Below are 15918 nucleotides of genomic sequence, written 5' to 3' on the forward strand. Positions count from 1 at the left end.
AAACCAGTTGCTTCAGCAGCTTGCTGAGAAGACCGTAATTTTCCTTCGGAGCCACCACGGGATACGGAGTAGGCGTATCACGTCACGTCATTGAGCTCTGTACTAGTGCTTTGAAAGCTAAAGAATTGCAAAAATACATTTGCGCCGGTGTTCATTTGTTAATTTTTGCTTTCGCCTTGATCCTGGGAGCAGCAGGAAAAACTCTTTATTGAAAAGTGGCGCGTAGAATAAATCTAGCAAGTTACATACAATGCTCCAATTGTGGATTACTTAGTGGGATGACTCACTAAAGGTTGTGCATTCCTTCGGTAACGTTTCTGCGTCAGTAGCACAGCAATAATGAGGTACCGCTGCCACCTTTCAAGGTGGCAGTATTCACTATTCCGTTTGAAAACCTCTTTAGCCCCCCCCCCCCCCCCCCCCCGGATATGAAATCCGGAAGGAGAAAGGACAGCTGCATATATGCGACTATTGCGACTCATAAGAGGACATTGAGCAGGCGATGGTCGGTGAGTGAGAGCCCGCTACGTTCCGCCAGCGAGATCGTAAGGGCCCACGACGTCCGAATTTCGCGCACGGTGCTCTACCTTACGCGAGCAGCGTATGTGAAATTTCTGTGCATATAAAGGCGAAAGCATCACTCCACACAAAGCAGACGTTGCTTTCAGCTTGCATCACTTTCTTCTTTCGACCCGCGTACTTAAGCATTATTTTTACGTTATAGGTGGAAACCCAACCAAGCACATTTCTTTATCTGAGCCTGCAATTCAGTGATGTCTACAGTCTTTGAAACAAGTGGAAGCATGTTGCAGAGGACGACAATGTTTGTGCTGCTGGCTTATACGGTGAGTATACCGTTCTCTTGCAGGGATCTACTATATCGGAAGCATTACGCTGAAATTAATATGTGACATTTGTTTGCATCACCTCTTGTTTTTGTAAAAGATAAAATATTTTGTATAAAATATTATATCATTATGTTAAGGGTTATCGCCGTGTCTTGTACTGCAGCTGTGAAATGAAAGTTTGCAATCTGCAGCGATAAAAATATACCGAAAATGCTTTTACCTCAGCATAACCACCTTCCGAAGCACTATTTGCAATCTGCAGCGATAAAAATATACAGAAAATTGCTTTTACCTCAGCATAACCACCTTCCGAAGCACTAGAAAACATAGTGCCTGATCCGTATTGCAGTGTGAATGTACTACGAAATCATTCAAAGAATATGCTTTTCATGATTGTTGACCAAGCCCAGCATTCCCGAAACGCGGGTACTATCACTACCATCATGCGGATGCAGCAAATGGTATCGGAGGCATGAATAACCTGGCAGGAGTTGTAATAATACACTTGCCTAGAACCTAAATACAACTTGTAAATCCCTACTAGATATAAAACCAGGTGCTTAAACCGTAGCTGATAAGAAGCTATTCTTGGTCTACCTCAGGTAACAAAATGCTTAAGATATCCAAAATATCCTTATTTGAGGATTAAAACCTATATTTATAGTTTCTGGGCATTACTGAAGCAACTATAGGTCTTAGAAAAGCATCGATATGAAGAAACGGCCAGAAGCAGAGGTTCTCACCCTGCACTAATTATTCGTTGAAGAAGGCAGGCAAAAAAAACAGACAAGGAGGTTACAATTTGCGTCGAAAATCACACACTACACACCCTTCAAAACCTTGTCCGTTCACGCATTCAAAAGAAGTTACTTGTAATCCGGAGAGGCAACATCGGCTTCACACAGGGCTTTACGGGATGGCGAGTCATGTGCTTTCACTAATGAGTACTTACATACTCCCGTACTTTGTTAGAAAATGAGGCAAACAGCCAGAACCTTCACATCACGATTTGAAAACCCAAGCTTCGGTTTTTTGCGGCGAATGTTACTTTCCACGAATGAAATACTAACTTTTTTCCTTGTTTTAATGCAGCAATCTTGTATGGTGAAAAGTCAATTGAAGTCTATATCGGTGATATTTCGTCGTGAACAATTTATTTACTAGTAATTAGGTAAAATAACAGTACTTGGAGGTGAGCTGTAGAAGAAATAGCTACCCTCAGTAATAGAGTAACTCAAGTGAGTGTCCTGCATACAGTTGATTGAGCTACTTAAGTGACTAATTGCTCTAAGCAAGCCATCATATTGAACAGGGCTTAGCCAACAGGTGGCGAGGAGGTGGTGCTTCCCGGTCGTCAGAGGCGCCTACGCTAGCGAAGCAATGCTTAAATCGTGCAACTGCGCTGCTTATCCAACAACACCCATCGTCGTATCATGTCCCAAGCTTCCTGCTTGCTCGCTTTCAGTTTTGGCTGAGTGTAACTCGCATTCAACAGCCAATGGTGCCTGTGCCTTGTGTGCCAAGAATGTTGACCTTTTTTCGGCTAAACCCCAATTTCTAAAACTGAATTAGGCGTACACTAATTGGTTTCCTTCCGTTTCAACCGAAATGTGCAACCCCTAGACATAAGGTGCTCGCATCCGCATCATCACTTCACTACTGCCAATGCCATACAGCGCCACGTGTGTTCCTAAAAATAACGACAAAACTTCTAATTTAATCGCACAAATTACGTACCACAAATGCGCAGTAATAACGCACCATCGAATGCTGTATTCGGGGTGTGAAATCTCGATATCTTTTTAAATGCATACGCAACTGCAGAGCAAAACTTGTTAAAAACAGCGGTTAATAGTAGCACGCCTCTAATTTTTTAAAATCTTCATTCAGCATTGTACCCAAAGCGTTCTGACACTTTAAAAGCCTGTTCAAACGTGGCATCTCGTCGCCGCTGTATCCTGAGCTCGTGAAAGGTCGGGTATATATGAGGTGCAGTGATTTTTCGTCCCTCAAAAGCTAGTGCTAGTGCAACTGTAACCTAATATGCCTAATACATTCTTCTCTGCTTTCCTGGAGTCCTTCTTTGATGCACCAGTCTCCTCATGCCATGTTTTGTTATCCTTATTGCTAGCTTAGCTGATTACGTGTTTCGGCTACCATGCTTTACAAAACGGTCTGGAACAGTTGATGAAAAGTTTGTGTCGTAGAATGAACAAACGGCGTAGATAAAGGCCGCCAGAAACATCAGACAGCCAGCTGCCTTCTAGGGGCCTCAATATACCTGGTGTTTCAGAGAAGACTTTCAATAACTCTCAAAATTTGTATTTTTTAGGTAAAAATATGGATTTTTCCGCTTACTATTACCAGTTTTGGCGGACAACAGAAAACAGGTGAATCGTCTTAAGTAGCAAGCTCAATACCATTTTTTAACAATGACCTTTTTAACTAGTAGAGTTACGCGCCTATTTGTAATTAGAGAATTGTAGCCATATCAGTTTCTATAATTTTTAAATCTGGCTCGGCAATATTTGGCTCTTTTGACTAGTTACATTGCTTGGCCTGCGTGCTTTTAGAAAGCGCATGTATTTTTGCACAACGTAGCCAAAGTTTGTCGAGCAAGAGCGCCGAGGACAATCGCGTTTTCGAAATTCTAAACGCTGATGTGGCTATTACTAACCACTGGCTGCAAATCCCTAATAAAAACTAGGCGCCTAACTCTAATAGTTAAAAAGCTAATCATTCAAAATTCGCTAGCCAGCTTAGTACTTAGGACAATTCACCGACTTTCAGGTGTCCGCCAACACTGGTAATATGCTGAAAAAGCCAAATTTTTAACTCAAAAACCTTATTTTTGATAAATATTGATGTCTTCCCTGAAAAACCTGGTGTATCCCTTAAGGTGTTTGCAGACTAAGCAAGAAAATACAACGGGCATGCTCATACCAGCAGTTCTGGACAAAAGCATTTTTCAACAGGAACGAATTTATAGACGCAATTTTTCATACGTTTTTACAATTTCAGCACAAAAATCAATATACTGGCAGATCTGCCGTCAGAAGACTTGCATTATTTTGGTATTCACGTTTTTGCTTTCCTCAAGTACGTTCACCATCGGTTCTTTATGGCAGTCTTAACTGGTCGATGCGAGCCATGGAAAAATTTTAAAAGCAGGATTTTCCTACGCATCGGAAGGTTGGACCATTACCTTCAGTATTTGCACAAGAGTACCTTACAACATTCCAATATTTAAATTTTTTGTCCAAGGATGCTGGATGTTTAAGGTATTGGATTTCAAATATGTAGGCGTGCAAATTACCAGGGGCCTTTAACGAAAACGTCAAACCACACTAATTTTATTTATATAATGTTGCCTCTGTGATATGGCTTCAGAATTTTTTTTAAACACTAGACACCGGACTAGGTGGAATGCGTTAAAAGAGAAGCCACCCAGTCTTATCAAGCACATTTCACGGCATTCTTTAGAAAACAAGGTTTCAGTAAGAATAGGCATCACTGTACCTCCTTGCAACTCTATAATGCTCACTAAAATGTTGTGCAGCTTATATCGCAACGTTCTGCTGAAGATAAATTTAAAGAAGATTTGGGATGATGCTAAAAAGTATACCGCAGCCTCAGCTCCGGTAAATCATTGCCTTCAGAATGCAATTTCTAACTACTTCCCAGTGTGATTGCTTGCTATAGATAAGAAAATCTGCCCACAGCATGAACTGGTCTGCCCGAAGTTCGGCGAGATAGAGATTTTTGTATCCCATTGCGTTCTGCCAGTCCAAAAATGACTGTTGTTTTGAGAATGTTTGAAAAATATCTACTGTCAATTTGAACACTCCCTCTTAAGCGCACGAGGGTACAATCAGTTTGTGAATATTTGAAAAAAGTGTGAGGTAATGGTGTGCATCACTCTTCATGGCCGCGCGCGTCAGTTTCACACTGAGCACTTTAAACACAAAGAGCTTGTTCATGGACCTTCGTCGCTTCCAACATAAGACGACTATGCTTGTTTAGCACTTCTAACCCTATATTTCCTTGAAGCAATGTTTTAACCTAACCGCAAAGAAACATGTCAAGTTACTCTCAGTAGGTTTCCAAACCTAGAAATTCCCCTACAAAACAAAACGGTGACCTTTGCAATGTCGCGGTTTCAGTCCGGACATCAGAAGCTACACATTCGGCAAAGTATTTTGATTCATGAACATGGCAAGACGTGAAACTAACAGCAAACTTTTTTGCTATTCAAACTGTAGGTTGGAAACAGTACGCCGGGTCAAATCGAAGGATACCTAATTGACGTTCAAGAACCCCGGAGTCACCAAGACCCAGAACATTCCAGCCAGGTATCAAAAGCCCTTCTAAAGGGAAGCTGGGGCCACAGAAAAGCCGCCCAAAAGCCTCGACTGAACTCCAGCTTGATATTTAATTGAGTTATTTGCAAATACTCTTGGCCGTGGGGCCGTTATTGTGGTGGCACGTCACACTTGAGGAGTAACATGTTCCCTTGTGATTATACAAATATACGAAATTCATCTACACAATCACACTTCTTGCAGTGCAATGGTTTTATTTTACAGAAGCAGTGTTAAAGGCCGCCGCGATGGCTCGGTGGGAACGGCACTCGGCTGCTGACCCGAAAGACGCGGGTTCGATCCCGGCCGCGGAGGTGGAATTTAGATGGAGGCAAAATTCTAGATGTCCATGTACACTTCGATGTCAGTGCACGTTAAAGAGCGCCGGGTGGTAAAAATTTCCGGAGCCCTTCACTACGGCGTCCCTCATAGTCCGAGTCGCTTTGGAACGTTAAATCCACTAAATGAAATCAAATCAGAAGCAGTGTTGATGAATATTCACTTTTAAATCAGTTATATCACACAGAAAATAAAACAGAAAACCATTTGTAAATTTCCGGTCTTCACCTTAGGCGAGATGCAATCATCAAGCGGTTAGGCGTATGACAGTGATGAAACCTTTTAGTGGGAAGTAGAGACAGCTTTTTCAAACTTTATTAATGTACTGCACTGTAATAGAGACGCTGGTAAATGAATCCATTCTGCTATCGTCCGCGGAAAGTAAGAATTAGCGTACAGATTAATGCGTGTATTCGGGGTTTCGCAACAGCATTTATTGCTTGCTCTCAGGTGCGTAAGTTGCCTGGGGACCAACTAATGGGAACTATTGATATTGATGATGATGAATACTGATTTTTATGCCGCAAGGGCATTTATGGCCAGAATGCGGCATGAAACGAAGTATTTTCGTTTACTCAAGGTGGGGTCAAAGACCCATTTATCCAAGGAAATCACCCCTGATAAGCCGACCACCAGGCCAGGCGAAAGCTTGTTCCGATTGTAACGCTCGTGGGTACCTGGCGGCACTGGGGATCAAACACCGCACCTCCTGCATGCGAGGTGGATGCTCAACCACTTGGCCCCCGCTGCAGCAGCTATTGAACCAAAGGAATTTCTTGAGAGCTGAAATAAAAATTTTAATCCGGTCATTTGGCGACGTTCGGCTAGAGGTGGCAAATTGAGAAGATGCAGCATCTCTCTTACAGAATGAGTACGCGTATATCTGGGCATTATAAATCGAGCCGCTCTTCTTGGCACACTTTCAATTTTTTTTTATTAAACCACTTTCTCTCGGATCCATATAATCCGGGCATATCCTAATGTTGGCCGCACATAAGTTAAATAGGCAGCTAATTTGGCAGATTGTGAGGCCAGTTTTAATCTTCGAAGCAAAAACCGGAGTTTCTTCTTAGCGTCTGAACAAAATTTTAGTACGTGATCTTTCCAGCTTAGATGTCTAGAAATGAGGACTCCCAGATATTTAACTGTTTCTACTGTGGCAAGTGCGGTCGATGCTAGCATATAACAGTATTCATGGGCACGTTTGGTCCTGTTCGTGACACGCAGAATTACTGTTTTTTCTTCATTGATCTTCATTTTCCAGCCTTGGCACCAATTTTCAACCGCTACAAAAACATCATTAAGTGTATTTTCAATATCTCTACTATTTATACCACAGTAGAGCAGGCAGTCGTCAGTGAAATTTCTTACTGTGTATTCTTTATTAACATCAGAAGCAATGTTGTTAATATAGACTAAAAATAAAACGGGACTCAAGTCGGACCCGCCGCGGTGGCACAGTGGTTAGGGCGCTCGGCTACCGATCCGATGTTCCCGGGTTCGAACCCGACCGAGGCGTCTGCGTTTCGATTGGGGCGAAACGCTAAGGCGCCCGTGTGCTGTAATAAAGATCCCTAGTGGTCGATATTATTCCGGCGCCATCCACTGCAGCACCTCTTTCTTCCGTTCTTTTTTTCACTTCCTCCTTTATCCCTTCCCTTATGGCGCGGTTCAGGTGTCCGCCGATATCTGAGACAGATACTGCGCCATTTCGTTTTCCAAAAACCAATTTTCCATTTCATTTTTCAAGTCGGACTCCTGATGTGCACCAGAGGTTACGCTTCGTAATTCTGATTACTGCTCCTCACAAGAAGACTTCATGAAAATCCTTGCCAATCTCTAATATTCGTGCACATCCTACTTAAAAGAGATATCGGAGGCTCGAGCCAGATGCACACGTCTTCAAGTGCGAAACAAACGATTCCTTGACTTCTTCCCTCCAGGTACAGTGCATGCCTACGTTATCTGTGCCAATTAGCTGAGTCTGTTCAGAGGCCGCACGCTATGGTAAAGGTTTCAGTAGCCGTTAAGTGCCGCTCACGACCATCGTAAACAAGAAACTACACCCTTTCGACCTTACCAGCAAACTTGCGGGAGCGTTGACCTCTGCAGGTGCACGACGTAGCCCGTCGACCCGTGTATGTGATCGGGCACATGGCTAACAGCATTGCCTATCTGGACGCATTCCTGGCCCAAGGGGCGAATGCCATCGAGGCCGACCTGTCCTTTGCCGCCAACGGCTCGGCGACCAAGTTCTTTCACGGTGACCCCTGCGAGTCGCCACTGAACTGCTCGGCCCAAGAGGAAGTCGTGCACTACCTGACCTACGTTAGGGACACAGCGAGCGCTTGTGAGTAGCGTTGCGTTATGAAACCAGGCCGCAATATTTTAGATTTCGCAGTTACACAAACGTCGCTAAGCATAAGGATCCCTAAAATGTCGAGATAAAAGTGATTCAGAGTACATCTCTGGGAGCGTAATGTGCTGCAGTCTTGATCTGGAGCGCAGGGTTTAAGGGCTTTTCACGACGCTTCTGGCATTTGTGGGTACAAATCTCTCCGTATGAATCACCATGACAAAAAATAGCAGGAGATATTCAAACTCCGCATTAAGTGTGTAACACGATAGCGTTAAAGGGTCAGGGCTCTTATATGAGGAATTGGTCATTTCCTACTTAACATTCATAGATCCCTGGGAATCCTGATACCACTCCTGGCGCAGTGTAAGCGATGCGCCACTGCCATGCAATGACAGGTGCTGCCCCGGTGGGGCTTGTGCGACCCAGGTTCCTCTTCACAAGCAACCTCTCGCGGCAGATCATTAATTCAACTTTCGCCCACCGTGGTGGCCAGATTCCTATATATCCGGTGGGTAGGTTGTGCTGACAGCACAAGATCACGTGGCCTTGGTAGTCCACCTCTGTTGCCTAGAGATTTTTGCGACACGGGCTACTCAACGCTCTTTCGTTAAAAAGAAAGTGGGGTACGTGTTGAAAAATGGAAGTTAGTAAGAGGCTATGTGTGGAAATATTCACCACGATGTTCCAGCTCTAGATTTAGCGGTAGAAGTAGCCTTAAAGCGCTATAAACATTAAAGAAGGGAAGCGTGCGTATAGATTTCTTGTATAAAATAGAACTATAAAATTCCAAAGGCTCCCAACCATTTATATACAATAAACGTTATCTTAAACATACCACAGATATGGAAGAATCTGCATTATGCCAACCGCCTTGAAAGGTGATACCAAAGGCTACTGAGAACTGAAAACGACACTAGCAACTTGTATGCCGTTTATTCTTCGTGCATAGTGACCGAGGCACTTAGTAAGGTAACTGCCAATAGAACCAAGTCAACACTAGCTTTAACAAGCCTACAGATCATAGGATGAAAGGGTACCCGAAAAGATGTCTCATTCATTTCATCAACAGCAGGCGCCACGTCTCTATCCACGCAATTCATCGGGTATCAGCAGGTATTCAGAACGGTAAACTATATAGGTGTACGGTATGAGGCTCAACTGAAAAACCGCTAGGAAACCACCAATTCCAGACAATATATTCTTGCTAAGCAACTCGCGATTTTGTTTGTCGTGAATCAGTGAAGAACTAGGGATAGAAATTGTAATTTTTGGCATCAATATCAATCGAAATACACAAAAAGTCTTAACCTTGCACTGTCACGATAGTAGACAGCATGTCTGGCTCCGGAGTACTCTGGAGTGCACCTTGACGTCATGGTTTACCTGTCACCCTGGGCTACCATATTGCGGTGACATCGGCGTTGCTGAGAAGTAATGGTTGTTCCTATGAACAACCACTGGGTTTGATGACGTCACAAAGCTGGGGCAAGTGCACATTGACGTCACCGGTTCGGATTGAAAAACGCCCCTTGTGCCCATAAAAGAAATGGCAACCTTTTTTGCATTCGAAATTTTGTGCCTGTACCCCTTTCATGTGAATCCTACATTCCTTTAAACAGAGTAGCAACTGGTGTAAGTTCAGCTGATGGCTTCGCGTTCCTTTGCTTCCCGTTACAAGATGCGTCCAAGTACTATGGCAAGATGCTCCTTTTCATCATCGACGTCAAAACTGACGGAGCTCAAGGAAATCTAGGATCAGCTGGTGCTAGCCTCGCAAACAACCTGATCGACCACCTCTGGAATGGTAGTGAGTACGCATACTATTTTTCTCAAACTTAACCAGCACGAGAATGGTAATAGATAAGTATTGCGAATACCACTGTCCAGTTAGACTTGAAAAAAAAAATGTTCGCGTGTGTTGAACCTGTAGCACAACAGTCGGTAGCAAATGCGTGGCTTGAGACTAAGATGGTTTGCTGTTTTGTAATTTTTTATTACAATTACTCCTCCATTGATGAGATTTAGAAGTCCGAATATTCGATGGGCGTGCTTGTTAAACGTTCGCTTCACTTAATTTCAGCTACTTTAGTAAAGTTAATGGAAGCAATAAAAAGATTTTATAAGCGACTCACCTCACTGTCTATAGTGGAGAACATGGATCATGATTTCAAAGCGTGGCACTAAGGCACTGCTTACTACTGGCAATGCGGGCTCTAAACGAATAAGGTTGCCTGGCCAGCGCTTTCTTTTCCGTTTTTCGTACATTTCTGATGATCTCATGAGCGCAAACTGAAACATGCGCGCCGAAATGCCTCGATCTTTGACCGTGCAGCATTTTAGCGGCTCCCCTAATTCAGCCCATTCCATATCAAAATGAAAACCAACCAGCCTGCATCCCGTTTCACAATGACTTTATCATTGGTCTTAAGCGAATTCATCTGTAGTTTAAATCCCGAGTCTTCGGAAAAGCGCTGGTGTTCGTCGACTGCGAAAAAAATGGTGGAGATTTAGCATTGTTAAGCACGAAATATTCCGCGAAAGCCCTGTTTTTTCGAGGTGCACACCACCGCCACGTACCTGAAAGTGCGGTTTAGGTGTTCACTGACTCAGGAGGTCAGTTATGCGCGTCTCGAAGTGTTCATTGTCAATGCCAATTTACACAATGCACGTCGGCGGCCTGTGCTCCAGTGCTGCGTTTTTACATCAATGTTGCCAACGCCAACGCGTACTGCTCTAGTGCCGTTGTTTCTCCCACAACGATGTCCACACCAACGCATGCAGCGCTCATCTCTCTGTCACTACTGCCACATAGCTCAAAGCGCCAATATTAGCTTTATAGTAGTATTAGTTGACAAAGAAGACGATGCGCAATACACAGAGCGAGTGTGTGTTTAACACGATGCGTGTTCTGCTGCAGCTATAGCCTAGTGCTCTCGCGCACTGGCCAGCGGAGCTTATCCTTTCGCTCCGCCACGAGTTCGAATCCCAGTCGCGGATACTTATTTCAGCTATCTTTATTTCTTTCAATTGGCACAAACCCACAAACATGCCAAGTTCCTGCTAGGGGTTTACCCATCTGAATTGCGCTTTCTCATTATTAGATTGTAAAGTATGAGCTCAACGCACGCGAAATACAAAATGGAAAATCATGTAAATGAGCTTGTTTAGTTCCCCGGTCGCTAAAGATCCTCTGAATGGGATTCTACGCAGTGATATATATGGAGTTTTTTTTTTTAATCAGCCAAATCTACTTATACCGGAACTGAGCATAGCTCGCAAATTTCTGATCTGCATAAACCATAGTACTATCGAAGCTGTTATGTGACTTACTTTACATGTAAGTGAGAACAGCTGCACACCTCCGCGTACTGAACACATTATGCATATAATTTGGTGAATATCAGCACGTGAAATTTGGATTTGACGCTTTTTGGTTGGGGACTGTATTTGAACTATTTTTTGTCGAGAATTTTATTTCGATAGCAGTACTTCAATCTCTCTTTATAGAAATAATACTTAAAAATAGCTATGCTATGAATTGTACAGAAATCCATTTAGAGCATTAACTGCGTGCAATCAGCGCCACTGCTGCGCGTCAACATCGGCGAGTGAAAGTGGACAACAAGCTTGTGTCACAAGCGCTGTAGAGACAGCCTTCTGTTCTCGTGTTCGACAACAGGAAAGTACTCTATAGCTAGAAAGCATAAGGATATAGAATTTCTCTTACTTCTCTCTAGTATCTCAGATCCAGGAATACTAGCGGAATGGCAGACGCAGACAGGAGTGAAAACAACATAAAAAACCGCTAGTTCTGTCGCTTCCTGCCTACGTCTGCCATTTCGCTGCTAGTAATTAATATTAATGTCCAACATCCTTAGACTAAATTTTTGAATATTGCAATATATTAAAATAATTTTATGCAGTTATTGAAGGTAATGGTACAGTCTTCCGATGCGTAGCAAAATCTTTCTTTTAAAGTTTATCCCTCACTCGACGTGAGCATTTAAGACTCCCATAGAAACCCGATCAGGAAGGTTTTTGAGGATAGCAATAACTTTAACAGCAAAAAAATGCAAGTCTGCCGAGGGGAAATATGCAGATATAATAATTGTTATTCTGAAATCTTTAAATTGTGAATAAACTACGCTCATAAACTCTTTCCCTTTGAAAAATGCTTTTCTCCAGAATTGCTGGCTACATGTCACGTGGTGGTGACGGCAGTTCGGCAGTAAAGGAGGCAGTGAAAATGGCTACCAAAAGAAACTGTTTATTGGAGGGACTTGTGCCCACATATAACTGATTGACTCGGCAGCGGCAATAGCAAAAACGTGCTCGGCGGTCTTCGAACAGAGTGGCCACCACTCTCCGCCGCGCTCAATTTAAAGCTAGCAACGAACTATCGAGATACCCTAGTCTGGAAAAGAATATAGATGAGCCTGAAAGAAGGAGGACTCCCCGGACCACCAAAGTACCATGTAGAATCTGTTGCGCCTGGGTGCGATCCCTGGAGATGAATCTCTTTGCGACTTCCTCCAAGGCAGTGCACAGCTTTTTGATGACTTCTGGCCTGCACGATAGGCTGTGACTTTACTGAAAGCTGTGACATTGCGCAGTGACTTTAATTTACTGCAACTGTTTTTTCTCCTTCATCTTTTTCTCCCATAGCCCCTTTTCCCGCCGTTCAGGATAGCAAACGAGCTATTCTTCTGGTTAACCTCCCAGCTTTTCCTCCTCCTCCTCCTCCTCCTCCTCTTTGTGACTTGCATTAGAAACAAAGCGAAAAAGCCGCGCGCCGGCAGCTTTGAGGGATGAACAAAAAGCCGTTACAGAGCTTTACACGAATATAGGAAGCCAATGTCTACAAGCCCAAACTTTAAATTAGAATGCAGCAGAGACGCATGCTTGCTTCCTTGGCAAATGGCTCCTGATCCTTTTATTAATATGCTTTTTGGTTTCAGATCTTCCGTCCATCTCTACGCGGTCGATTCAGAAGTAGCGCTGGAAAAGGAATAAACAAAACCACGCTCGCGACAGTTCAAATTATGAATCTCAAGTAGACAAAGAATACTCTCCCGAGTGCATCAGGCTGACTGTGATCCGTACATGAGCAGGATATGGCTCGCTTTATTTTTTATTCAAAACAGAATTTGCGCTTGGGTTTGCTAGTCGTTACGAGAAAACGTTCGTATTCATTATTTTTTCAAAGAAAAGACGTACGGATATGCCTTTCATTCCAACGTACTTCCACTCAGCTTCGGTTTCTGAATTTCGCTCATTTCGAAAAAAAAACAGAACTCCTCGCATAGCCAAGGTGCAGATGCTGTGGCTTGCCAGGCGGAACCAGCTATTAGCGCCAAAGTATTACGGCAAGGTTTAAGTTGGTGTCCTACTAGTTGTCGTCTTCCCTGCCTTTGACGCCGCACCGGAGCCCCTCGCCCCTTTCTGTAAACGCCACCTACTCCGCACAGCGTCCGCACCTGATAATCACCAATGGAGCATAGTAAAAGCATTGCAAATACAAATAAGTTGTATTTTTTATAAATTTGAAATAAAAAAGTAAATGAAGGGGTTTTTAAAAAATCTATGTTCCTCTATCCATGCCTCTTGCTGGGCAGTGAACCTGCTGTGCCCGGTCACAAAATTATAATAAAAATTTAAACTAATTCAGCCGCTTACACGCCGTTTAGGACTTAATGAGATGGGCAACAACATTCTCTGGCCGAGGTGTACCTTTGTATATCAGTGCGGCCACCGAGGGCACACGGTACTTGCCACTCACACCCAACAATTTTGGGCAAAAGCATTCTTGAGCGGGAAACAGTGTATGGCAGCAATTTTTTTATATAATGTAAGATTTCACTAGAACAATCAATTTATCTGCAGATCATCTGACGACGCTGTTGTAGTTGTTTTCTTCTGTTAACGCTTTTGCTATCGTCAAAAGCGTTCCCCCGATTGTTTTTTGTTTATGGCAATGTTAACTGTTCGATGCGATCGATGCGACTCTTTAAAAGAAATATTTTGTTACATATCAGACGAACGGACAATTACCTTCAATATTTCGGTAACAGTACCTTACAATTTTCAAATTTTCATTTTTTTTGTCAGAGAATGTTGGACATGATCCTGATCCTTTCTCGATAACGGCCACAAAAATTACCTAAATCTTCACATCGCAATTTTCAAGCTTACCAACCGTAAATATACCCTCCTTATTTGAAACCTTTAGAGCTTAAGTCGCTCTGGTGCAATATATTCTAAAACTTCACCGTCATCATTGTTACCTTTGAATTTAGCTTCCTGTTCCTCCCATGTGCCATAGGAGTGCGCTCTGCTGCAACTGTACATGCTGCTCATTCTTAACGATTCCTCCGCTGCACCATCCGATAGATATCAAATTATTTGCAGTTGGTTTCGCCCGACTTCGTTCTTTCCGTGGACACAATTCCCGCCTGAAGTCTCAATAAATACAAACCGCATTAATGTGCAAATTGTGGAGGCAGCCTTCTCGGTTGCTCTGGTTAAATAGATATCATTATCCATTATCTTAGCAAACCATATGACAAGATCCCACATTCCGGTATACTGTTAAAGCTTGATGAGCTGTGCTTATCTCGGACTGTAGTTAGCTGCATATCGTCATATCTAGGCATGCGCCAATAATTGCTTGATTTCGAATGCCATCTTTGTGACGTCCTCTCTTGACAAATTGCATACATTAAAGTGTTAGTATTCATTTATTTGCAAATGACTGCTTACTCTTCAACGGCATTAATGCAAAAGTTAAGGTGGCTTAACATAACTCTCAATACTGCTTATAACTGGTGTGATCTCTAGGACATGAAACTTGATGCTGATTGAACTGTTCAAGATGCATCACAAGCAAAAGTCTCCTTTTCCTTTCCAGTATATTCTGAAGCCGACCCCGATTTCTCAAAGTGGCTATCTCGAAATATTTTGCCGTAACAATGACAAACCACCTGAGCTGGTTCGCCCAATTTCATAATATAATTCTCCTTCTACACGTGGTATGCTCAGTTAAGTAATGCACAGAATCAAATAGTGACCTTCCTGCGTAAAGCTGCTGGTCCACTTACTAATACGAATTCGCCTGCAGCACGCCTGCCACATTTGGTATCGTTTCACTAAAAAAGACATCACAGGCTTCAACAGGCTAAAAAATGACTAGTTCAGTTTATATGCAATCGCTACTATCGACATAATTCCCCATCTGAATTAATAAAAATTGATAACATCAACTTCTTAGTGATCTGGAGAACGCTAACCTGAATAAAATTCCTATTTCAAGAGAGGTGAGACTTTTTGTCAAAAAATTCAATGTTATATTTTGCACCCTGCTGATAAAGCAATAGAGGGTTTCTTTAGCTTTCAGGAAATATATTACACTAGATTATTAGCGACTTCGGAACTGCTTTTTTTATCTTTTTTAGCGGTCGCATCGAGCGGAAAGGTGTGGGTTTTCATGTGTTTCATCCGCATTGTATTCAACAAAGTATGCTTGAAAGTTGATGCACTTTTTAACACGAACTGTTTGTCATATGCGAGCAAAATATTTCCCAGATTTCACTCAATGTATTTTACTTGGCTGATACCAGAATCAAAAGCCCAAGTAAATTTATATTTCAATGATAAACAAAATTCATGTCAAAATTTTATAGCACGCATAAAGGAAAAAATGTTATAAACCTTTTTTATTCATTCCGCATGCTTCTGGTACCGGTTGAGTAGAACAAGAAATTCTAGTTTCATGCAATAATTTAAACATACTGCATTGTGTATATTTCAAGGAAAGGAAGGTGCTTTCGTAGAAAAAAAAAGAATAATACTAGAAGGAATTTCAATCCAGCTTTTCTCGCTAATAATATCTGCAACTATCTAGAAGATTGCTAGCAAAGTTCATAGCCCTAGCTTTTATTACAACTGTTCTAAAGCCAACTTTCGAAAACCTTCGTGGAAATCTCACCCCGCCTTAAACTCTACCATTTCCAAT

At 42.6% G+C, this 15918-nt stretch overlaps 1 protein-coding gene across 6 annotated transcripts in view; it reads left to right on the forward strand.

Annotated features, from left to right (window-relative positions):
• The window catches only part of LOC144122885 (dermonecrotic toxin StSicTox-betaIB1i-like), a 53141-nt gene that overhangs the window by 20842 nt on the left and 16381 nt on the right, over nt 1–15918 (forward strand). For 5 of the 6 annotated variants that reach the window (XM_077655860.1, XM_077655857.1, XM_077655858.1 and 2 more), the window contains 4 exons: nt 725–845; nt 5111–5200; nt 7661–7898; nt 9586–9714. In XM_077655860.1, coding sequence (XP_077511986.1) covers nt 774–845; nt 5111–5200; nt 7661–7898; nt 9586–9714 — 529 coding nt within the window. In that variant the 5' untranslated portion in view covers nt 725–773. The remainder of the gene's footprint in view (nt 1–724; nt 846–5110; nt 5201–7660; nt 7899–9585; nt 9715–15918) is intronic. The other variant, XM_077655861.1, reaches the window with a different exon arrangement.

This window comes from Amblyomma americanum, chromosome 3, assembly GCF_052857255.1.
Source record: "Amblyomma americanum isolate KBUSLIRL-KWMA chromosome 3, ASM5285725v1, whole genome shotgun sequence".
Taxonomy (NCBI): Eukaryota; Metazoa; Arthropoda; class Arachnida; order Ixodida; family Ixodidae; genus Amblyomma; species Amblyomma americanum.